Raw genomic sequence first — 25,030 nt, 5'->3', positions numbered from 1 at the left:
AGCAAGCTGATCACAAACGTGATCTTTCCCTTCTGTTTCAGCCGAAGGGCTTGTATTTTCAGCTCAAACCCGCCTCCCTCCATAGACACTGGGAGCCGATGCTGGGGGGCAGGGGGTGGGCCTGAGCCCCATCACTTCCCACGCTGTTATTCAGGCACTCTCTACCAGCCCAGGCTCTGTGCCATGCCGTGGAGTGCAGGACAGCGGGGCTCAGGCCCCCGGCCCTTTTTCTTTGTCAGGGCGAGGAGGAGAGGGGACCCACTGCTGGGGGCGGAGGACCCACAGATGATGCTCTTCTATAAAGCAGATTTCTTAACTTCATAGCGGCTGCCCTTGTTCAGCTGGCTTCCTTGGAAATCAAGTGTTTATGACAACTCTGGCTCATTTCGCCCCCTGCAGGACGCGCACAGAGATGGTTTACACTGTACCTTTATTCAAGGGTAGAGCTCTTCCCTGCAAATGACATCTCCCCCCTTACTCTCCACTGGTCCACAGGGGTCAGCCGGGCAGCAGGTAGTGCCCGAGGGTCACCTGTGCAGGATGCCTCCATCCCCCGGGTGTGTAAGCGTGTGTGTGTGCCTGGCACCAGGTGCTATTTCAGTTCCAGGAGGCCAGGAAAAGTACAGGAACCCGGGGCTAATGGTCACCTTGACCTGGGAGTGGGGAGCATGACCCTCCTCTTCCTTCTTGATTGAGTCACTCCTGCAGAAGGGGCCATGAGACCAGTGACCTCACGTTTGGTGATTTTTTTTTTTTTCCAGACCCTCTTGGAGCTTGGCGCATCCCCGGATTACAAGGACAGCTACGGCCTGACCCCACTGTATCATACGGCGGTGGTCGGGGGCGACCCCTGCTGCTGTGAGCTGCTGCTCCACGAGCACGCGGCCGTGAGCTGCAAAGACGAGAATGGCTGGCACGAAATCCACCAGGTGCGCGGGGCTGCCCTCACCTGCCAGCCAGTGGGCGGGGCTGGGGTGCTGGACGAGCGTCCCTCCATAGGAGCCGTGGGTGCTCCGGGTGTCCCCCAGCCCGGGCTCCCTATAGAGCCTGGGACCAGGGGCTTTCTGAGCGCGGGTGACCCGGCGAAGGGCCCGATGTCCTTGCACGAGGCACACGTTTCCGAGATCCCCCTGCAGTAGTGGGGCTGGGGGAGTGTTGGCTGTGGTCGTGGCAGAAACAGAACCCACCTCGTGGCTCCGATGAAGCGTCTTTAGTGGACAGAGGGCACAGAGAGGAGACTGTTCGCCCGCAGGGGAGGGCACCGAGAGCTGGGCAGAGTCGCGGAGGATGCGCAGAAGAGGTACCTGCCCCTCCGTCCTCCCACCCTCCCATTGGCTGAGTCCCTCCAAAGCCAGCCAATCAGAGAGCCAGGTGGCGCAGGGCTGGAAGTGAGGGCCTCCTTGCGGATGGAGGGGTTTGGGAGAGAGGAGCAGGGATAGCCAGCCAGGAGGTCAAGGAAGAGGCTGTGATGTTCTCACGCTCGGCCTGTACATTGCACTGACTTTGACTGCTTCTCGGGCTACCTGTCTTTCCCTTCAACACCCTCGCCTTACACACCTGCCCATCTCAGCAGGGTGATGCACACACCCACTGCGGGCGGAGGGGTGCGGAGGTGCAGAGGTGGGCCCGCCCCAGCCTGGCGCGCCTTTCATTCAGTTCTGGCGCGTCCGCTCAGTCTGGAGGAGCACCCGATTCCCTCCTGTGGTGTGAGCCAGGGGTGGCGGGCCTCTGCGACCCTGCTCACCAAGCCTCTGTTTGCTCATCTGTGAAGTGGGCTCAGCAGGGCCTCCCACACCTTCAGGCAGTAGAAAGCATGGAACGCGGGCAAGACCCAGTGTTTTCCAGAAAGGTCCTGCCTTCCTTCTTTGCCCTCTTGGCCGAAGCAGTTGCTTCTGCCGGGAATGTCACGACCTGGGCCCTCCAGCTCCCCCAGCAAGGGTGCGAACAATCCCGAAACTCACGTTGCTGTGTTTGCAGAGTTCGTAGGAGCCGAGGGCCACGATTGTCTGCAGTGACACTGGGCTGTGGATGGCATTTTTCTGGGCGGGGGCAGGAGGGGGGCTGAGCTGCTCAGGGGACATGAGGGACGCAGGTGGGGGGACCCAGCATGGACCTCGCCAGTGACCGACTCTGGGTCTCCAGGGCTTCACCGTGGAAGGTTCCAGAAGGAGTCACCCCTCCCCTGGCAGTGTTGTCACTGGGCACCTGCCCTTCGGGCTGGAGGCTATAGAGCTGGCACTAGAGCTCCCAGTGGGCGCAGCAGGCCTCGGCAGGTGGGGCGGGCTGCCCTCAGGCACCCCTGTGCTGGAGGCTGCCCGGGCCTGGAGGAGGGGCAGTGAGGATGTGGGCCTCCTGGGCCTGGAGGAGGGGAAGTGAGGATGTGGGCCTCCCGCCGGGGGAGGCCCGGGGTCACATCCCCCAGGAGGTGGGAACGGATGGCAGGGAGGGAGGGAAGCCCACGTCCGAGATCCCCCCTCAGCAGACACCGCCTCCTGAGCTGTTGTCTCTTTGGGGTTTGGATTCGTCCTGTGAAAACACCGCGTTCTCAGGGGAGCCGTGGGGCCTGTCATGTGGCGTGCTCGCCCCTGGAGGAGGCACGTGTGTCTCTTGGCGGCTGGAGGGTCAATTATGGGCGGGGAGAGGGGCCTGGGAGGCTGGGGCGGGGGCAATGGGCGGAGCTGAGGGGCGAGCGGACCCTCCGCTCGCCTTGCCTGGGGGCCTTGCCGATTGCAGGACGTCTGGCCCCCTAGGAGAGGAGTGTGCTCTGGGGGTCTGCCTCCTTTAACTCAGTGAAGCAGACAGATGCCGGAGTCCCCAACGCGCCCGGGACCTAGACCCTGACTGTCACGGAATTGGAGTTTTCCGTAACCACTCCCGGGCCATGGCATTCGGGTGCCAGGCAGCCACTGTGAGCCCCTGAGCCCAGGGCCCTGGCTCTGCAGCCACACTGCAGACTGCCCCCCCCGACCCTGGCATAGGTGTCACCTCCTGTGTCATGCCTGCCAGGCCTGCTCAGTGTCCTGGACACTGAGCCCAGAGGTGAATAGTAACACCCCATCCTGTGGGTCTCAGATCCATGTGACGGGGCCTGGGAGACAGATGATGGATGTGAGCAAAGATCACAGACCCACACATGCTCACTCGCACACACACGCCTGCCCGGCCGTGCTTCACATCTCCCTGGGAGGGTTCCAGCCGTGACCAGGCAGGGGCAGGCCAGCGGTCCCCCAGGCGTGGGTGGCGCTCAGTCTGTCTGCTCATCTCGGCTTGTAGCTGCCTTTGGCCCTCAGCTTCGTGTGTGCGTGCACGCTCAGTCATGCCCGACTCTTCGTGACCCCCGTGGACTGTAGCTCGCCAGGTTCCTCTGTCCGTCTCATTTCCCAGGCAGGAACACTGGAAGGGGTTGCCATGTCCTTCTCTAGGGGATCTTCCTGACCCAGGGCTTGAACCTGTGTCTCCTGCACCTTCTGCGTTGGCAGGTGGATTCTTTACCGCTGCCCCACTGGGGAAGCCCCATCAGCTTCCTGCTGACCATTAAAAGTCCAAGCCTGTCATCATCACACATGCACTTTGCTGAGGATGTGAAAGGGGACAGTTTCAGGCTCTGCCAGCAGCTCCCAAGGGGGTCCCAGCCCTGTTGGCAGGGCAGCACTGGGGGCCATTCCACCCCCGGGTGACCTGCGAGGAAGGAGGAGGTGCAGGGCATTGTCACCGAGGACAGAGCGCCCTGTCTTCCTCGTGACCCTCAGGGCCTCTGAACAGCCGCTGGCCCAGGGCACTGGGCTGAGCTGTGAGTCCAAGGAGACAGGGTCAAGCGGGGTGCCCCCCAGGCCTGGCGCCCCCAGGCCCATCTCCCGGCCCGGCCCCCTGGTCCATCCAAAGGAACTGGGCAAGGTCAGCCCCATGCGTGATGCTCCTTTCAGTGACACCTCCGAGAGCAGTGCACCCATCACAGAGAGGAGCCTCCGCGGAACAGGTTTCTTTTGTCGCCTGGGCTGCCCCAGGGTGTGACAGGGGCCAAATGCACGTACGACCTGGGAACCAGACCGTCCTACCGGAAAACACCTGCGTGCTTTTTCTTCCAGGATTCTCACCCTTTACACATCATTATGTCTGTCGTTATGCAGAGAACTCCCAGAATGTGCATTCAGAATATAACGTCCTTAAGTGTGGAGTTAGCGAGGGACGCAGGGGGAGCGCGTTCGCCCCGAGCGGTCACGACACTGGGGCAGAGTCTGTGTCCCCGGGGTGGCAGGGCTGGTGCCCTGGGGGGTGCGACAGACCTCAGGCCTTCCCGGGCACAGATGGAGTTTTATCCACGTGTTTTGGAAGACTCCCCAGGGACCCTCTATGTCCATGTGCTGGGCATCTGCTCCTCAAGCTGCGTTTCCCCCCTGCTCCCCTTAAAGTAACTTTCTCCTGTTCAGGTCTGGTGAGGCCAGCCCATCGGGACATGGCTGCCCGTGAAAGATGGTTGTCACTCACAGACTTTAGAGAAGGGACACAGCCTGCCAGGCACCACCATGCAGGGAGGGCAGGGGGGCCTGTGGACAGAGGCTTTACTGTGGTTTTCAAGGGAAGGAACGGGTGAGGCCGGACGAGCAGGCTGAGGGACCCCAGCGGCCCTGGGGGGCAGGGGCTGCCCCGGCTGTCTGGGACCCTCCCTGGGTGGTTAGGGCAGGGTGAGGGGCCCCGAGCATGAGAGCCCCATGGAGGAGGGCCGGTGAGGACTCTGCATGGTGGCTGTGTATTTGTGCTCCTGGCTGCATCCTTGTCCATTTCTAGGAATCAGCTCTCCCTGGCAGGGCAGCCCCTCCAGTGCCCGCAAGACTCCCGATGCCAGAGCATCAGACACCCAGAACCGCAGAGGGCACTGAGCTCGGATCCGGCCCCAGGCTGGCTCTGCCTCCCGCCTCCCTCTCCCTTCCCTTCCCGCCTCATCCCTGGCTGGGGCGGCCTCACCCTGAGCCCAATGCCTTATTCAGATGCAGGGGACGGTCGGGGCAAGCTCGCTTGTCTCCTGGGAGGGCTGCCCCCGCTGGAGGGAGGGTGACCGTGTATGCTGGGGGCGTGGGGGTTCACTTCTGTGGTGTTGCCTCCCACACTTGTGGCCCCTGAGACCCCCTGCGTGGATTCCCCGCATCTGGCACCAGAGGCCACCCAGCCTCGGGGGTTTGCAGCCCTGCCCCCAGCAGTGCGTTTGGAAGGCGGAGGCATTAACCGGGCTGGCACATCCTGCTCCCGCGTCGTCCGTCAGGGCCCCTACACCGTCCTCCGGCGGCGGCTTGCTTTTCCACGCGAGTCCTGCTGAAGCACCTGCTTCATTGGAGCTGCTGGCCTTCCGCGGAACCGTGACCTTCAGCAGGGGTCGCGCAGGGGGCTTGAGCAAGGAACTCATCGCAGTGCAGCCCTCCCTCCCCGATTATCATCCTCGCTCAGGGAGGGCCTCGTTCACCCAGCAAACGCTGTCCTCCCCATCTATTCACACCCGTCCCGCAATGCTGGCAGACACCTGCTGGGCTCCGAGTTAGCCGGGCCCAGGGAGGGTGGGTGACCTGCCCGAGGTTCCCAGCGCGCCCCGCACCGGAAGCCTGGTGCTGTGTCCGGCCTCCAGGGCTCCCGGACGAAGCCACCCCTCCAGCCACAGTGCTCTGGTGGCCGAAGGAAGTCGAGGGCAGGCGGGTTTGCATCGCCCAGATTCTTGGAGAAGCACAGCGGGGTTCTGGGGTCTGCGTCAGCCCCCTCTGTGTGGCACCTGACAGCTCCTTTCCGCCTGCTCCCAGGTATTACCGGCGGCTCGGTTGCCTGTGCGTGATGGGAGGCTGACGTTTACCTGCAAAGTGAGGCCTTCAGATCCAGCCCCCAGGCCTCACGACTGGGAACACACGCCCCCTGCAGGCTGACTTTGGAAGAGCACACGTTTTTGACATGTCTGCAAACCTTCTTTAAACTTGGGTTCACGTTAATTTTTTTCATTACTGAAGAAGTACCTGCTCAACATAAAATTCTTTGAAAATATGAAGAATCATAAAGAAGTAAAAAACACCCCAATACATCCCACGGCCTAGGCAATTGGTGGGTCGGATTAGGGGGCTTCAGTGCAGTTTAGTTGCTCAGTTGTGTCCGACTCTTTGCAACTGTATGGACAGTAGCCCACCAGGCTCCTCTGTCCATGCAATTCTCCAGGCAAGAATACTGGAGTGGGTGGCCATTCCCTCTCAAAAGGATCTTCCCGACCCAGGGATCAAACCTGGGTCTCCTGCATTGCAGGTGGATTCCTTAGCATCTGAGCCACCAGGGAAGCCCAAAGTTCAGTGCAGTTTTAGTTGCTAACTATTAGTACTTTCACGTCCACCCGTGCAGCGCCAGCCATCTTGCTGTGACCTGAGTGATGGGGGTTGGCTATCTCAGGACTCGAGAATGTGTTACTGGTGCAGCTGAGGGCCCAGTGAGAGGACAGCTGCTTGGTGAAGGAGTCTCGTCTTAACACACACCTTCACGAGCAGCTGTGTCCACAAGACTGGCCCACGTGGGGCATCTCACTCTCTTCCTCCTTCCCTGATTCTGTCTGATTCTATTTGGGAGATGTGAGATTTCTTCCTTGAGCTGTCAGTACAGTTTATTCTGGGCTGGGATTGCAGATCCCCCTCAGCATGGCCTGGGCCACCTGAGCAAGTGGTTTAGCCTCTCTGAACTTCTTTGCTAAATCTCTAAAGTTGGCTCAGTAACAATTCATAGAGCTCTTGAGACCGTAAAATGACACACTTCCCATAGTGCCTGGGATCTAGTAAGTGCTTAATAAGTCCTGGCCACGCCCCCATGACCATCACTACCTGGCCACGCCCCCTACATCACATCATTATCACCTGGCCACGCCCCATCACCATCATCTGGCCACACCCTACATCATCACCATCATTATCACCTGGCCACGCCCCCACTATCCCCATCATCATCTGACCACGCCCCCAAACATCCTCACCGTGTCCTCCGGCCCTGCCTGGTTTTGTCTGTAGGGAGTGATACTGGACAGAGAGCACCTCGCCCGTTTGCTCACAGGCCTTCACACAGATCTCATTTGATTTGCGGCAACAATTTCCTTAAGGATGTTTACCTCTCGGTCTTAATTTGTTATTGGTTGCTGTTTATTATTTATCATTTTCAAATGAGAAGCTCTCGCCTTAAGGAAGTTACAGGTTTGGGCCACTGCTCCGTCCTGTCCCTCTTCTTCACTGGGCTAACACCTGCTCACCCTCAGACCTGGGCTCCAAGTCCTCAGTGCTTCCCCTGACCCCACAGTCATGGGACAGGCCCCCTGGACGTTCCCTGATGGCGCTCACAGCAGGGTGTGGTTCTGGGTCTGTGTGGGTGTTGCACGCTGACTGTTCCGCTGTCATACCTCCAGCCTGTCTTATAAAGCACATGCTGTAGGAGAAATGCCCAAGTGTGGTGTGGACTTGGATTGCTTGTGGCACAGAACCAAGCAGAAGCGTTTGCGATGCGATCAACTCCGCGTTGCTCTAGTTGCACCGCACAGCCCCAGGGGGCGCTGTTCCACTTGCTGTAGATTTAGGCTTCTGGCTGTATCACAGCAGGTGTCCAGCAGGTGGCAGTGCCGTGCCTGGAGGAAGGAGCAGTCTTTTTTTTCCTCATTCACACGTATCATGGGTTTGGCTAGTGATGCGGGGAGGGGGGCGCTCAGCATAGGTGAGGGAATCCCAGATCCCAGATTCTGTGTGGAGTCTCCTCCAAATGCACCTGCCCCGGAGATTTGCAGGAAGTGGTTTTGGGGTGGAGCCCTAGACACATGCATTTTCCAAAAAGCGTCTCAGAAGAAAATGGTTAAGCTCCACGCATGCAGGGGGTGCTGTTTTACATTCTCCTTACTTTCTGACCTCTGTCAATCCTTTAAATCTGTCTCCCAAGGGCCAGAAAGTACAACACCCTTTTCAAATAAAGGACAAAGGGTTAGCACGACTTATCTTGGGGGAGGACACATTTTTAATAAGCTTTGAGGTCTTTTTGTCAAACAAGTACTAATTGCTCTTTTTTAAAAATTGAGTGAATATTTTAATTTCAAACTTAAAGAGGGTTTGCAGAAGCAAATACAGAGAATTCTATGTGCTTAGAGACCACATTTGAGTTTTTCCCATTGTCCCAGTAATGACCAATATAGTAAAAGGATGTGGGGCTTCCCAGATGGTGCTCGTGGTAAAGAGCAGGCTTGCCGAAGCAGGAGATGTCAGAGATACAGGTTGATCCCTGGGTTGGGAAGATCCCCTGGAGGAGGGCATGGCAACCCACTCCAGTATTCTTGCCTGGAGAATCCCATGGACAGAGGAGCCTGGAGGGCTACAGTCCACAGGGTCATGAAGAGTCAGACACGACAGAAGTGACTTGGCACGCACGGTGAAAAGGTCCCGTCTGGGACCCCGCAGGCACCCTTCTACCTGGCAGAGTTCATCCATCTTCTCTTGGTTCTCTCAGGGGCCTCTTCCGAAGGTTACAGGGTGGTCGTGTGGAGCCTGCTGCCTGGTGTGGACTTGCTCTGTGTTTCCTGGTGGTGAGATGAGGGGCATTTTGCAGGAATATCATGGAGGGGACGTGTGTTTCTGGCGGTCCAGTCAGGGGGCAGTGGTGACCATTTGCCGTCACTGGTGATGTCCACTCTGACCCCCAGTTCACCTGGAACCTGCCAGATTCTGCACTGCCGGTTCCTCTTCCCTTTATAGTCGGAGCATCTGAGAAAGCCCGTTTCCCCATCTCCCTCTCACCTGCTGGTTTTTAGCATGCGCGGTATTTCTTGCCTGAATTAAGTAATTAACTGCTAAACGGAGATTTTCCTACTCCCATCCTTACTTCTCACACTAATTAGTTGGCTTTCTGTTATCAGAAGGAGCTTTCTCTTCCTGTTTATTTATTCACACATTTATAGTAATGTGGTTTCGTGGATTCCTGTTTTTTTCAAGAGGTCTGTTAATGTCCCACTTTGGGTCCAGGGAGCCCCTTCAGGATGGCCCGTGTGTCCTGTGGACACATCGTCATCCTTTTTCCTTCTGACTCAGCACGGTGTTCCAAGCTCATCTTGTTTTTTTGTGCCTCAGCCCCCATCGAATCAGCCATCTCTGTCAGGAGTCCCGATTCTTTTGAGTCCAGAGTGGTATTTAGAACCCAAGGTCTGGGTATTAAGTGTGCTCACTGCTCCCGGCCTGTTACTGACTCCAGGCCCTCTCAGAGGGGCTTGCTGTTTAGTCTCCCAGTCATGTCTGACTCTTTGCAACCCCATGGACTGTAGCCCACCAGGCTCCTCTGTCCATGGGATTTCTCAGACAAGAACACTGGAGTGGGTTGTCATTTCCTTCTCCAGAGGATCTTCCCAAGCTGGGGACTGAACCTGCATCTCCTACGTTGGCAGGCGGATTCTTTACAGCTGAGCCACCAGGAAAGCTCCTGCTCTTCTGTTCCACCTCTAAGTGGTGGGTGCCCAAGGCTCTGCCCCTGTTGTCTCCCCTGTAAATGCTCTTCCTAAGCGACTGTATTCAGACCTGTGGGTTTAAATATCGTCTCTTAGACTGAATCAGCGAAACCACCATCATTCAGCCATTTTTGCCTAAAAGTGACAATTTGATGTGATTGCAGTCCACATCTGCCAACAGATTCCATAACTTGACTCAACTCTGACTCTCCTTGAAACTCCAAACTGGCACACGTGAGTACCCAGGTGGCACCGCCACAGAGGAGCCTCATGAACATGGGGTGGCCTGCCCGCTTCTGCAGGTCTCCAGCTCTCGTTTTCCCCGGGTAGGTTACCGCACCCTCGTCCAGTCCTTTGCCGAAGCCAGAACCCCAGGTGCGTGTGTGCAACCAGAGTCGGGCGTGTGTCCACTCACATCCAGGCGCGCCTACACAGTTCCTGTCTTGCTTTTCTGCTGAAACCGAGAGCTCATTCTGAAGCGCCTCCTTTTCCGGCCCCGTGCCGCGGAGTTTCCACTCGTTCCGCCTGCGCTGCGTCCCCGACCCCCTTCTCAGACACTGGGAAACCTGCTCCTGTTGGTTTACTCACCTCTTCCTCGCCCCCGCCCGCACTGACTGCAGCCGGTCCGCTCACCGCTCTGGCCACCGCCTCGCCCAGAGTCCCTCCTCCCTTTCCCGCGCGCCAGGCCGCTTCTTCAGCAAACCTGGCTTCTGTCGCGTGACAGTTCAGTTCAGTTCAGTCGCTCAGTCGTGTCCGACTCTTTGCGACCCCATGAAGCGCAGCACGCCAGGCTGCCCTGTCCATCACCAACTCCCAGAGTTGACCCAAACTCATGTCCATTGAGTCGGTGATGCCATCCAACCATCTCATCCTCTGTCGTCCCCTTCTCCTCCTGCCCTCAGTCTTTCCCAGCATCAGGGTCTTTTCAAATGAGTCAGCTCTTTGCATCAGGTGGCCACAGTCACGTAACAGCCAGTGGTTTAAGAGAAGAGATGAGCAAATATGATCCTTTAGGAAAGCGATTATGGGAGTTTGTTGTTGTTCCAGCGTGTGTCTGAATTTTCTGGTTTTGCTTGTTCTCAGACACTGGGCTCTGAGAAAGACAGGGGTGGGAAGGAAGCCCTTAGAGTCAGCGGCGCTGTTTTATCTCTTCGCGTTGATCGTGTTGTGACCCTTGGTGAGGAGAGCGAGACACGATCCCATGATGTCACATAAAACCTCACCATTTCAGGTTAACCTCGGGAAGGGGGAGGATGGGTGTGGAGTGATTGTTAAATGTTTTTTTTACAGCAATGCAGCTCTCTTCACTTCTGACTATAGGGTAGTTAAGCCAAACCCAGTCTTGCTTCCTGGAAGGCCTTTGGAGAGAGTGGTTTGGCGAGGGCTCCTTCAATTTGAAGATCAAAAATCTCAAACTGATATAAGGGGAAAATTAAAATTATACCTAAGCTTACATCCGGAAGAGCCCAGGCAGAGTTTTCACTGAGAGGGATTCACAGGACATTACCTTGGCAATGTCTGTGTGTGTCTGTGTGTGTGTGGGTGTGTGTGTGCCTTTCTGTGTCTCTCTGTGCCTGTCTGTCTCTGTGTATGTGTGTGTCTCTGTGTCTGTGTGTCTCTGTGTGTGTCTGTATCTGTGTGTCTGTGTCTGTGGTCTCTCTATGACTGTGTGTCTGTCTCTATTATGTGTGTCTCTTTGTGTATGTGTTTGTGTGTCTGTATGTGTGTCTGTGTGTGTCTCTGTGTATGTGTCTGTGTGTGTCTGTGTCTGTGTGTGTGTCTGTGTGTGTCTCTATGTGTGTGTATCTCTGTGTGTGTGTGTCTGTGGTCTCTTTGTGACTGTGTGTGTCTGTCTCTATTGTGTGTGTGTGTGTCTCTGTGTCTGTGTGTGTCTGTGTGTGTGTGTGTCTCTGTGTGTCTATGTGTCTCTGTGTATGTGTCTGTGTGTGTGTGTGTGTGTCTGCGGTCTCTCTGTGACTGCGTGTGTCTGTCTCTATTGTGTGTGTGTGTCTCGGTGTGTGTGTATGTCTGTGTGTCTGTCTCTATTGTGTCTGTGTGTCTCTGTGTGTGTCTGTGTGTCTCTGTGTCTGTGTGTGTCTCTCTCTCTGTGTCTCTCTCTGTGTCTGTGTGTCTGTCTCTATTGTGTCTGTGTGTGTCTGTGTCTCTCTGTGTCTATGTGTGTCTGTGTCTGTGTGTCTGTGTGTCTCTCTCTGTGTGTCTCTCTCTGTGTGTGTGTCTGTCTCTATTGTGTGTGTCTCTGTGTGTATGTGTGTGTCTGTGTCTGTGTGTGTTTGTGTGTTTCTCTGTGACTGTGTCTCTGTGTGTCTCTGTATGTGTGTCTGTGTCTCTCTGTGACTGTGTGTGTCTGTCTCTATTATGTGTGTGTGTGTGTGTCTGTGTGTCTCTCTGTGTCTGTGTGTGTCTCTCTCTGTGTGTCTCTCTCTGTGTCTCTCTGTGTGTGTCTGTGTGTGTCTCTGTGTGTGTCTCTCTGTGTGTGTGTGTGTCTGTCTCTATTATGTGTGTGTGTGTCTGTGTGTCTCTCTGTGTCTGTGTGTGTCTCTCTCTGTGTGTCTCTGTGTGTGTGTGTCTGTGTCTGTGTGTGTCTCTCTCTGTGTCTGTCTCTATTTTGTGTGTGTGTGTGTGTGTGTGTCTGTGTGTGTCTGTGTATGTCTTGTTTTCTCTCTCCTGCCTTCAGCTCCCACTTCTCCCTTCCTCTGCGTTGGTGGCCCCGGCAGCTCTGAGCTTCCGTGGCTTTTCTCACCGACCCTCCTGGAGGAAAGCGAGAACTTCATTTTCTCCTCCGTTCTGACAAATGTTTCAGCCTCCATCTCCACGGCTCCCAAGAGTCACTTGGGCATCCCCAGCCCACGCCCATGGCCAGAAGCTCGAAAGTTCTGGGTGTGCTGTAGGCGTGGGGAGGGGTGGGCCCCCAGGCCTCTGGGAGCGGGGTCGGGGCCCCAGAGGAAGAGGCAGGCGCTGTTGCCACGAAAAGGGAAGGTGGGGCAGGCAGGTAGAAGCAACCTTATCTCTGGTGATGGTCTGCTCTATAAACAGCGGCACCAGGGTTGAACGTGGGTGTTTCTCGGTTTTTTTTTTTTTTTGAAGCTCATCCGATTACTAACCCCCTATCCTCCCGTCCTCTCTCCTCTGTTAATTGGTGGGGTGTGGCGCTCTTCTCTTGCACAGCACAGAGGTGGAGGTTCCGCTCAGTCTGTCTCAGTTATCAGAAAGGCAGGGCTAATGAGCTGAGCGCCAGCCCAACCCTGACCCCCCGTGGCTGCCCTTCCCGGCCGAGCTAGCTGTCTGCTCTGTGTCCGGCGCTCCCCGCCCTCCGTGTGTGCAGTCCTGGGTCAGGACCCCGTTCCCTGGCCTCTTGTATCTCCCTGTCTGCATTGTCGCCCCAACACAGGGACAGAGGGTCTCACCACCTTGGTGCTGTGCACTGCTGGGTGTGCAGACGGTGCTGGTGGATGGGGTGGGGTTAGTTGGATAGAACCTGCTGCCCAGGGTCAGGAGACCCCCCCCTCAGCCTCTGGACCCCCCTGGAGCTGAACACCCCCACCCCTACGCAGTCTCAATGCCAGGTCTCCCCGCTTGCTGTGGGGGGTGGGGGGCTGGCCGACCCTGAGCAGCACTGGGGGTCTTTTCAGACCCCGTATTCATGTGACTCATGAGAGCCCCTTGAAGAGCGGGGTTTCTGTTGGCACATGAAGACATAGGCTCAGGGTGAAAGTTCTGGAAAACCAAGCCAGATCTGGTTGACCCCAGAACCCTGTTGGCTCATAGATCCCACGTCGGCCCTAGAAGGGCTCAGCAAAGGGTAAATCACGCCGTGGGGCCACCTCCCCTGCTGCTTGCACCCCTTCAGGGTGGGTTCATGCTAAAGTCTCAGTGGGGCTGCCTCTGCCCAGAGGACAGGTCAGGTGGGCGGGGTCTCTCCCCAGGATGCAGCAGGTCCTCGCACACCCACAGATGTCCTCATGCGTCGTCCTGGGGTCTGGGGGGCTTGGATTAGCAAGGCCAGGCATGGAGCATCCTGATCCGCGTTTCCTGGGGCCGGTCGCTGAGTTCAGGGGGCAGAGACATGCCATGGTGTCTTTGGGGTTCCCCTCCTGCGGGTCCAAATGAAAGGAATGGGTGGGCCCCACACAGCCCCACCCCTCTGTTGAACAGCTGAGCATCGTCCTGTGTCCCGTCACGAGCCCCTCTCCTGCTCCCCACCCTGGGGTCTGTCCTGGGGGGCCCAGTCCAGATGCAGAAGTGGGCTGTGATCTGTGCCAGCTGCACCATCAGTTCTGGGGGAGCCAGGTGTGTCCCGGGCGGTTCCACTCACGGTGTGGGCTCTCATTTCAGGCCTGCAGGTACGGCCACGTGCAGCATCTGGAGCACCTGCTCTTCTACGGGGCCGACATGGGGGCCCAGAACGCCTCAGGGAACACCGCCCTGCACATCTGCGCCCTCTACAACCAGGTTAGTGAGCCGGGCACACACCCCACACCCTCGGTAACTGTACACCCCAGAGCCAGGGCTGTGCTGAGCGCTTTGCAGGTGGGTGTCCAGTTCCAGGTGCTGTAATGAAGCCCCACAGACGGGGCGGCTTAAACAGCAGACATTTATCTCTCACAGTCCTGGCTGCACGTCCCAGACCAAGGGGCCGCCTGCTTGGCTCCAGAGGAAGGCTGTCTTCCTGGTTTGGGTTTGCCTGGCCCCTTTTGGCTGTGTCCTCCCATGTGCAGAGACAGAAACAGCCCTTGGCTGTCTCTTCTGCAAGGATGCTAATCCTATCAGATCAGGGCCCCACCCTCACAACCTCATTTAAACTAATCACCTCGTAAAGACCCATCTCCAGACACAGTCACACTGGGGGTTAGGGCTTCAGGGTAGGAATCTGGGGAGACACAGACACTCAGTGCTTAGCTGGGAGAGCTCCTCACCAGCTTCCTTGAGGATGGTTATCCCTATCATACGAGCTTTCCAGGTGGTGCTCGTGGTAAAGAACGTGCCTGCCGACTGCAGGAGACATAAGAGAATTAGGTTCCATCCCTGGGTCAGGAAGCTCCCCTCAGAAGGGAATGGCAGCCGCTGCAGGATTCTCGCCTCGAGAATCCCATGGACAGAGGAGCCTGGGGGGCTATAGTCCACAGTGTCACAAAGAGCTGGACCCGACTGGAGAGACTTAGCACGCAGGACACACATCCCTGTCCAGAAGGAGAGCCTGAGTCACAGGAAGTGAGAGGAGGGTCCTGGGCACAGCTGGAGCAGTCAGAGCTGGGCGCAGATGCCGCCTCCCATGGCAGAGTCTGCAGGCACCCTGTCACACGTGCCCCAGAGTGGGTCTCCCCTGGGGCCCGGAGGGGGGCAGCTTGGAGCCATGAAATGGGGATTGGGAGCCGCTGACAAAGCCCCCAAGATGATTATGGCACCTCGCTGAACGCCAGTGGGACCGCCGTGTAACAACAGCAAGCCTTTCCATCGCGTGTGCACATGTCCCCAGTGGGCTTTTTCTGTTTAGTTCCTTCTTGCATGCTAAGTCTCTTCAGTCGTGTCCAACTCTCTTGTGACCCCATGGACTAGAGCCTGCCAGGCTCCTCTGTCCACGAGATTTTCCAGGCAAGAATACTGAAGTGGGTTGCCATGCCCTCCTCCAAGAGATCTTTCCTACTCAGGGATGGAACCCACATCTCTTATGTCTCCTGCACGGCAGGCGGGTTCTTTACCACGAGCGCCAACTGGGAAACCTAATTCCTTCTTCACTGTGGTTAAATAAGTAAAACAGAGCAAATGTTCGACCGTCTTAACTATGCAGTTAAGGGGCGCATCTCAGTAGCCTTAGATGTGTTCACATGGTACGAGTGTCACCTGCCTCTGTCTCCAGAACTTTCCTTCTCCCCAAACTGATACTCTGTCTCCATCAACCCGCTCCCCATCCCCTCCCCCAGCCGCACCATCTGCTTCCTGTCTCTGTGAGCTTGACAGCTCCAGGGGCGTCCTACGAGGGGAATCGCGTGGAATCTCTCCTTTTGTCTCTCTTGCTTCACTCAGTGTAATGTCCTCAGGTTCATCCAGGTTGTGGCTGCGTCACAATTTTCTTCCTTTTTAAGGCTGAGTAATGTTCCCTCGTCATAGCTTTCAAGAGCTATGATAAACCTAGACACCATATTAAAAAGCAGAGACATCACTTTGCAGGCAAAGGTCCCTCTGGTCAAAGCTGTGGTTTTTCCAGTGGTCATGTATGGATATGAGAGTTGGACTACAAAGAAGGCTGAGCGCTGAAGAATTGATGCTTTTGAATTGTGATGCCAAAGAAGACTCTTGAGAGTCCCTTGAACTTCGAGGAGATCAATCAATTCTAAAGGAAATCAACCCTGAAAATTCACTAGAAGGACTGATGCTGAGGCTGAAGCTCCAATACTTTGGCCACCTGATGGGAAGAGCTGACTCATTGGAAAAGACGCTGATGCTGGGAAAGATCGAAGGAAGAAGGAGAAGGGGACGACAGAGGATGAGATGGTTGGATGGCATCACAGACTCAACGGACATGAGGTTGGGTAGACTCTGGGAGTTGGTGATGGACAGGGAGGCCTGGCGTGCTGCAGCCCATGGGGTCACAAAGAGTTGGACACGACTGAGCGGCTGAACAACAGCAGCAGTTTTCCCTTGTGAAGATGGACCACGTTTATCCTTTCATCCGTCAGGGGACACAGGCTGCTTCCGTCTCTCACCTGTTGTGAACGGTGATCCTGTGAACACAGGAGTGCAGATCTCTCTTCAGGACCCCGCTCACCTCTTCTCGGCTCCATGAGTAGAGCCTTCATGTGAGCAAGTTTATATAAAGGCCTTGCTCTCCCGTGTGAGAAGGACTGAAAACTTGGGCGAGCGGGGCGCGAGCATGCTCAGAAAGCAGCAGGGATGGGATGCGACCCTTGCCCTCCAGGCAAGGCTCCTCAGTGATGGGAGCTGCTTTGCCCTGGAAAACTCCTATGCATTCTTCAAGACCCAGTTGAGATACCCGCCCTCAGTCAAGCCTTTCCTTGATGAGCCCCTGGTAGAGTGAGTTGTGCTTTTCACGCCACAGCCCTTTGCAGTACAGCCCAGGGGAACTGCCCAGGGCCAGGTCGTTATTAGGCCTTACCTGTCGTCCCTGCCGGCCTCCACTTGCCCCTTGGGCCCACCTTCTCAGGGACACAAACCGCCATCTCTCAGGGTGTCCCCTGCTCCTGGCACAGGAGAGCAGTTCGGCCAGATGGGGCTGGGGAAGCATTTCAGTCTGACTTCAAGGGATTTCCTGAAAGCTGCTGGCCAGCTCCTTAATGAAAGCATATTGATGGGATTTGCACACAGCTGGGGCCCTAGGTGTTCCAAGGCACATGGATGCTGGAACGGATTTATGAGTGCGGGGATATCTTGCTCGGCTGGGCTAGAAAAACACACGTCAGGAGGCTTGGCTTCGGCTGGTAAAACATCTGTGCCAACATGTGCCGCTTAATTATTGCTGTAGACGGGGAAAGCACTCCTTAATTTTCCCTGGTAGATTTTAAGCTTATTTTATCACAGGGAAAAAAAAAACCCTAAACAGAAAACCATGTTTTTTGTCTCTTGAAATAATGGAGGGCAAGATGATCTTTGAAAGTAACCTTTTTTATTAGAATGTTGGGAATCTGTATTCTGAGTGACCTCTGGACCTGTCCCCACCCTCGGCCGATGGCTTTGGGATGACCCAGAGCCGCCCAGGGCTCGTAGAAGGACCCTGCCTCTCTTGCCTTGGGTTAGAGAGGCCAGCAGCCTTTTTCTGTAAAGAGTCACTGAGTGACTATTCCGGCTTTTCAGACCACATGGACTTCTTCACAGCTACTCCACTCTGCCTCTGCCGTGTGAACTTAGCCACAGATGATATGCAGATTAATGTGTGGCTGTGTGCCAATAAAACTTTATTTATAAACCAGGCAGTGGGCCAGTTTAGCCTGTGGGCCCCAGTTTGCCAGGCCCAGGCGCAGAAGGCTGCATCTGGTCTCTCACCAGACGTAAGTTAAGGACAGACTCCCTGCTCCCAGCCGAGTGCCTTCCTCCTAGCGTTCTGGGGAGCCTGGCTAGGGCGTGAGAGCTGTCCCCTGTCCAGGGTCCTGGGACCGTCACGGCCCACCTGCTGCTGTCCAGCCCTATCCATCTGACCCTCTGCAGCAGCATGGGTAGAAATGCCTTTGGGGCCCCTCTTGTTTTGGACACCCAGCCTTGCATTCTGTCCCAAAGGCCGTCATGGAGGGTCACAGACTCGCTTGGTGGCCCATGGGTTCTGGACAGGATGTCCAGTTGGGAGTCGGCGAGTGTTCTGTGATCCAGCCTCCCGAATCCCTCGTGTCCCTCCCTGGGATGCTAGTGTGACCTTTTAATCTTTTCCCTCAGCTTGTCCCACCCCTTCCCAACGCGTGAGAAAGGCCGGTGCAGATGGAATCTCAGTGAAATTCAGAGACGCACAGCTCCGTGTACACTAGCCTCCTTCTGATGAGCCGTCCTCGGGGGGATGGAGGGGTGGGCGGAGGGATCGAGGGCCCCCCAGCCTCTGTCAGGCACACCTGGCAATTGTGTTGACACCTAACCCGAGGCCCTGCCCTCCCCACGTCCCCAGAGTGCTGGCCTCGTCGCTGAGTCCACTTCCTCTCCTGCACACATGCGGCGTGTGAGGCCGGGCTCAGGGCCGACGAGAGAAACTCCTTCAAGCAGAAGGAGGTGTTGTATAGGGCTCTCTGGAGAGTGCTGCTGAGAAACAGACTCTCCCGGGGTGGGGACCTGGTGCCTTTGGGTCAGGACAGGAGCCAGGGAAGGGGATTAAGAAGCCGCCTCAAGATAGAGCCGCAATGCAGGGAGACGTGGCAGTCTGGGTTCCAGAAAATCCCTCCTCTGTGATGTGGAGATAATTATACCTAACTGGCAGGGCTGCTAAGAGGCTTAAAATAGAAAACAAACATATGGTGTGCCTGGCGTGCGGTCGATTTTCAGTAAAAGTGACTATGGTGGTGGTGATGGTGGTGATGGATGGTGATGCTACCCAAAGCTGTGGTTTTCCCAGTAGTCACGTACGGGTGTGAGTGTTGGACCATAAACAAGACCGAGCGTTAAAGAATTGATGCCTTTGAGTTGTGATGCTGCCGAGGACTCTTGAGAGCCCCTTGAACAACAAGGAGATCAAACCAGTCCATCTTAAAGGAAATCAGCCCTGAATATTCATTGGAAGGACTGATGCTGAAGCTGAAGCTCCAATGCTTTGGGCACTGGATGCAAAGAACCGACTTGTTGGGGAAGACCTGATGCTGGGAAAGATTGAAGGCAAGAGTTAGAAGAGGGGCGACGAGGATGAGGTGGTTGGATGGCATCACCAGCGCAACGGGCATGAGTTTGAACAAACCCCCGGGGATGGTGAAGGGCAGGGAAGCCTGGTGTGCTGTAGTCCATGGGGTCGCAGGGAGCCGGACACAGCTGAGCGACTGAACGGCAGCAAATGGTGGTGCTGATGGTGACTATGGCGATGGTGGTGACGGCGATTAGGGTGGTGATGGTGATGCCACGTGTACTGCTGTTAATTTGACTTAACAAACTTCTCATTAAATGTGAAAGCATCAGCTTTATGGATTGATTGTGTGTTTTATCAGTTTTAGGCAGACCGCGTCCGTACGCTTCCAGTAAAACACACTATGATCAGAATATCCTGTCTTCTTCTTTTATGAAGTCAGCTAATTAGGGCTTTGATTGTAAGCAGCAAACTGCATCTCATCTTCCGGCTCCTCGGTCTGTTGGCTGGCCTTCCAGGAGCCCCGGCGGGGGCGGGGAGGCCGGGAGACAGCCTGGTGTTTGTGTTTGTACCCTGGATAATGAAGGGAGGGAGGGAGTTTGAAATATCAAAGTTACTAAGCCAGGCACATTTGTCTGGAAGGTTAAAAATTAAATAGACCCTGCCTCTCGGGAGCCGGCCTCCTGAGACAGGGTGGTCCCTGTGCCCTTCCACACCGCACACCGTGGTTGTCAGCATCGTAGCCAGTGGCAGTCTCTGCAGGGACCCTCATAGGGGTGATCGTCCCCTGGGCATTGAGGGTGTGCAGAAAGGTGTCCCCTAGTCATTCCCCTTAGATTCCGCCAACGAGCCTTTGGAGGCTGCTGTTGGTTGTCATTCCCTTGAACAGGCCAGGAGTCGCAGGCTTAGTCCAAGTGGCTCAGCTGTGAACGCCAAAGCCGGGCTCAAAACCCAGCCTGTATCTCTCCTCCCCCAGGCCTTGGCGACGGGTCCCTGTAACCCCTTGATTGGAGGTAGGAAGATGCTCCACTGGGCACAAGTCAGGTGAAGCCATGTGTCAGGGCGTGTGTGTGGTTGGTCCTTGGGGCACTGCCCTTGAGAGCGGCTCGGTCTTTGGAGCCAGGTTCCAGCCTCGCTCTGGTGGCAGCAGCGTCCCAGCTCTGCACTTCACCCCTTTATTGAGCGCATGCATCCGGGCTCTTCCTAGATTTATGTCTCATGGGACAGGCTCGTTTCAAGGGATCATTCAGACTGGAAACGAATCCCTGACTCCTGATTTGGAGTGCTGAGTAGTTCGTGTCTGTGACATTTAAGTGACTGTAGTCACTTCTCCAGAAGTCATCCCTGGATAATAATTGGATATTTTTCCTGATGCTTTGGCCCTCAAAACACTCAGGGTGCGTCTGTGTCTGCACTTGATGGGCTCCTTTAAAATGATGAAGACACACCTCAGTGTGTCCTATGAGATCCCCTCGCAAGGGGGCCCTCAGGGCAGCCAGCAGCCACGCACGGGCACCACGAGGCTCCCACTAGCAACTTCACTGGGGCAGGACTTCTCCTTTTGCTCGCTTCCTGAAGCTGCAGGTTTTCATTCAAGCCTTCCTGGCCTCCACTGCCTTATCTGTGAAATGGGCCTCCTACTACCTCTAGCAAGGATGTGCTGAGGGCGGAATCAAGGAATGGAGAGGTGTGTCTTCTGAACTGTAGAGCAGCCGTGTGTGCACACACATACCTGTGCTCACGTGTGCAGACGTGTGCACACAGACACATACGCCTGTCTGTACACACACAGTGTCGTCGTTATAAAGTCGCATGAACCGCGTGCCCTGCGGTTTTGAAATCTCTCCCCCTTCCAAGTCTGGCAGCTATTAGAATGACAGGGTGTGTGCCTCGGGCTTGGTTAATATTGACTCAGAGCTGTCCCTCTGTGGGTGAGCGGAGGAGTGTTCTGAGATCCTGGCTGGCTTCCTCCTGGGAGGGTGTGACTGGCAGTGCCTGGCAAGGGTTAGTCTTGGCTTCCTAGGAGATACACCTCCCTGATGGGAGTTTTCAGTGGAAGTCCTTGCGCAGCGGTGGGGACCGGTTGCATGGAATTGCCGGGCCAGACTCTTGCCCTGGGTTCTGATGGGCCCCAGTGGCTCCGGACATCTGGGACGGTCACCTGGCGGGTCCTCCCCGGCTGCCTTGGAGCCGGGCCAGGGCACACTTAGGCCAGTGCAGACTCAGTTCAGAATGAGCCCCCAGGCAGCTTTCAGGGCCCCGAGCTCCAGAAGCGTTGCCCGGGCTGGCTGCCCCCGGAGCCTGTTCTCTCTCACCTGCTCCCCCACACCCTGGATGGTAACCTGCCGAAATCCGGCTCATCCATAGGCCCCGTGTCCCCTCAGGGCCAGGGCTTTCTCAGATACCCTTTCCTCTTTTCTCTCTCTGCAGAACACTGCCCACTGAGGCAAGATAACACTGTTGTTTTAAGTAGCTAACACTTTGGGTCATCAGGACCAGCTTCAGGCCAGGGTATGTGACCTTGGGCCAGGATCCAGGGCTCATCTCCCCTGGAAGTAATGCCCGGGGCTCTTCTTTTACAGCCTGCAACTGTACCCCAAGTGTGAAAGGTGTGTTTGCCAAGCACAGGTCCATCTTTTAAACTTTTCTTTTAAGTGTTTTAGTTACTCAGAGCACTGCCTGGACGCAGACTCATGGAAAAGGTGCAGACAGTGCAGGCCGAGACGGGGTTTCCCTGTAGTTTCCACCTGTCAACGTGGTGCGGGCCTGCCCACCGTCTGAACCAAGGGCATCACACGCTCATGCCTGTTTCAACAGTGGGCTCCTGCCCGTGTGTCCTTCCGCCCTCTTTTGTTCTCCTAACCTCGTCTGTGCATGTCCTTCTTGCCACCGTGGAGCCTGCCCTCCCTCCCAAGGGCCCCATGTCTCTCTGCCTGCCCTGGACCCACCTGAAGTGGTCCTCAGGCCCTCTCTCCAGCCACAGCAGTCCCCGACGGCAGCCTCCCTCCAGGCCCTCAGTGTGCACCCCGAGTCTGCAGTGACCCTCACGGCCACTCAGGTGTGCCGCTGAGGCCTGGGACCCCGGCCGCCCAGCAGCAGTCTTTCCTGTAGAACTCGGAGCCGTCCTGCCTGCGGCCAGCGGGTTTGTGAGCAGACCCCGCCCTGTCCCGTGTGTCTGCCAGAGTGCAGCTCAGAGAACAAGGGTCCCGCTGCCTCAGCTCCTGTTTGCTCCGTGCACGGATGTCCCCCATTCGTATCATCGTCCTGCGAGGGAGGCCCCGGGGCCTCACCCGGGTCTCGGGGGTCAGGGCGGCCCCACCGTGCTCCGGGCTGGGCCTGGCGGGCACAGAGCCAGCTTGCTGCCGGCGTTCTCTGTCTGCGTCCCTCCTTGTCTCTCCCCTGGTGTCCATGTCTCCTGGTCTTTCTGACCCCGTGTCTCTCTCTGTCTCTCCTGGGTCTCTGTCTCTCTGTCTCTCTGTCTCTCGTGGTCTCTGACTGTCTCTGTGTCTCTCGATCTCTGACTCTGACTCTCTGTTTCTTACTTTTCTATGGATAATATTTAACACCTTTATGGAGATTTATCTCACACACCATACAGTTTGCCTATCTGAAATACACAATTCAGTGCTTTTCAATCTGCTTGCACATTGCCTAACCACCCCACAGTTACTATTAGAACGTTTTCATCGCCCCAAACCACTCCCCACCTGCAGCGCCCGCCCCGGGCAGTGCCCGCCCCTCCTGTCTCCGGATCTCCAGCCTCGCCTCGAGGCTGCTGTTCGCCCAGGTCCCCCTCCTGCGCCGTGTGTCCTGGTCTCGGCCCTTGTCCATCCCAGGGCACCGGGTCCCCCGGGGCTGGAGTGGGGCTGCTGGCCCGGCCCCGTAAACAGGTCCCTGGGTGGAAAGCCCTGGTGGTTGCCTCATGGCTTCTTCACTCAGCAGTTACTTACCAAGCGTCCAGCCTGGGGGGCCATGCCTGTTGCCTCTGCTCTGGACTCTGTAGATGGCGGTGGACCAGGGCAATGGGCCTGGGGCAGGGGCTTGCCGTGGGGGACAGTGCAGCCCCCTGCGTGAGGCGCCAGCGCCTGTGGGCACTTGAACATCTGAATACTCATCCCCAAATGTCACCTGCTCATTCGTAACAGCCCAGCTGCGTCCGGTAGGCAGAGGACTCGAATCATCACTGCTTTTGCATCCGTCTGCTTCCGCCTGTCTCTCTTTCATTTCATTTGGCGCTCCGTGCGGCTCACAGGATCTCAGTTCCCCGACCAGGGATTGAACCTGGACCGCTGCAGACAACGCTCGGAGTTCTCACCACTAGGCGACCCGGGAGCTCGATTCACGTGCCTTTTCCTCTGTGGGTATTTGTCCCCACCTCCCCATCAGGACTTCCGAGAGGGTGAGCCTCTCCAGGTGAACAGTAGAGACTCACTAAATGGACAGGACCAGATCCCTTTTCACTGTACAGATAACACGAGAAAAGAACATTGGCTGCTTCGACGGTAGAAAGTGTGAGTGCAGAAAATAGCAACACAAGGCTCCTTCTGTTTGCTCCCCCACCCTTTTTCCTTCCTGAGAAAGTAATTCCTGTCAACGGGTAACTTCTTTTCAGAATTATTCATTGCTTTCTAAAATATAGACTTTAAAATGGAAGTGAAACGAAGCTATATTGTTGCTCTGAGACTCATGTTTTCTAGTTAGGCAGTTTGGATTTTCTTCTAGTCAGTGTATTATTGGCGTATGTTGTTTTTTTTGTTTGTTTTGTTTTTGCTATCACTGCCTTGGTAAAGAATGTTCTGTGGAGAATATTATGGAGGTTCCTTAAAAAACTAAAAATAGAGATACCAGATGATCTAGCAATGCCACTCCTGGGCATATATCTGGACAAAATGCTAGTTGAAAAAGAGCCCTGCACCCCAGTGTTCATAGCAGCACTCTTTACAATAGCCAGGAGATGGAAGCCACCTAAAGGCCCATCAGCAGAGGAGTGGATGAAGTCGTGGTACATCTATACCATGGGACATTACTCAGCCATAAAAATAGTGAAGTAATGCCATCTGCCGCAACATGGGAGCACCTGGAGATTGTCACACCAAGTGAGCCAGATAAAGATACGTGTCACTTTTATATGGAACCTGAAACCAACTTATTTACAAAACAGACCCATAGACATAGAAAAACACATGGTTTCCAAAGGGGAAAGTGGGAGAGGGATCAATCAGGAATTTAGGATTAACAGATACAGGTCTTACTAAACATAAAACAGAGAAGCAACAAGGACCTACTGTGTGGCTCAGAGAAGTATATCGAGATCCTGTAACGACCTCTGATGGAAAACTATCTGAAACAGACTGTGCATCTGTGTGTATAACTGAATCACTTTGCTGTGCACCAGCAACGTCGCAGGTCAACTGTACTTCAATAGAAAGCTGTTTTGAAAACAAAGGGTATTCCAGAATCATTCCCACTTTTCCTTATTTTAGAGTACTTTTGCCATCTCCACATTTTCTCTTCTTTCTTTTTGGAGTTTACTTGTGGTCTTTCAATTAGTACATATTTTCTATGCACGTGCAAAGCTCTCTGTAAAGGTGCTCAGTTGCTCAGTCATGTCTGACTCTTTGCCATCCAGTGAACTGTTGCCCTCCAGCCTCCTCTGTCTGTGGGATTTTCCAGGCAAGAATACCAGAGTGGGTTGCCATTTCCTTCCACATGCATCAGTTCAGTTCAGTTCAGTCGCTCAGTCGTGTCCTACTCTGCAATCCCATGGACTACAGAATGCCAGGCTTCCCTGTCCATCACCAGCTCCCAAAGCTTGCTCAAACTTATGTCCATTGAGTCGGTTGATGCCATCCAACCATCTCATTCTCTGTCATCCCCTTCTCCTCCTGCCTTCAATCCTTCCCACCATCAGGGTCTTTTTCAATGAGTCAGTTCTTTGCATCAGGTAGGTGGCCAAAGTATTGGAGTTTCAGCTCCAGCATCAGTGAATATTCAGTGTTGATTTCCTTTAGGATGGACTGGTTGGATCTCCTTGCAGTCCAAGGGACTCTCAAGAGTGTTCTCCAACACCACAGTTCAAAAGCATGAATTCTTCCGCACTCAGCTTTCTCCATGGGTAGATACAGTCTTAAAAAGAATCACTGGCCGTGGGGTGTGTGTATGTGAAATTTTTGCAGATTCTGCTGAGTCGCCGTCCCAAGTCTTTGCGGGAGTGAAAGTTCAGCTGGCAGCGTCCGGGCATCTGCCCTCCTCCTGGTCGCTCCAGTGAGCAG

The 25,030-nt window shown here is 55.5% G+C and overlaps 1 protein-coding gene across 6 annotated transcripts in view; it reads left to right on the top strand.

Moving 5' to 3' along the window:
• SHANK2 (SH3 and multiple ankyrin repeat domains 2) overlaps nt 1-25,030 on the top strand; it is a 554,755-nt gene that overhangs the window by 129,447 nt on the left and 400,278 nt on the right. For all 6 annotated transcript variants that reach the window (XM_069565267.1, XM_069565270.1, XM_069565265.1 and 3 more), the window contains 2 exons: nt 762-929; nt 13,829-13,945. In XM_069565267.1, coding sequence (XP_069421368.1) covers nt 762-929; nt 13,829-13,945 — 285 coding nt within the window. The remainder of the gene's footprint in view (nt 1-761; nt 930-13,828; nt 13,946-25,030) is intronic.

Source organism: Ovis canadensis, chromosome 21 (assembly GCF_042477335.2).
Source record: "Ovis canadensis isolate MfBH-ARS-UI-01 breed Bighorn chromosome 21, ARS-UI_OviCan_v2, whole genome shotgun sequence".
NCBI lineage: Eukaryota > Metazoa > Chordata > Mammalia > Artiodactyla > Bovidae > Ovis > Ovis canadensis.
The sequence above is the reverse complement of the archived record's forward strand: the minus strand, read 5'-3'. Positions and strand labels throughout refer to the sequence as shown.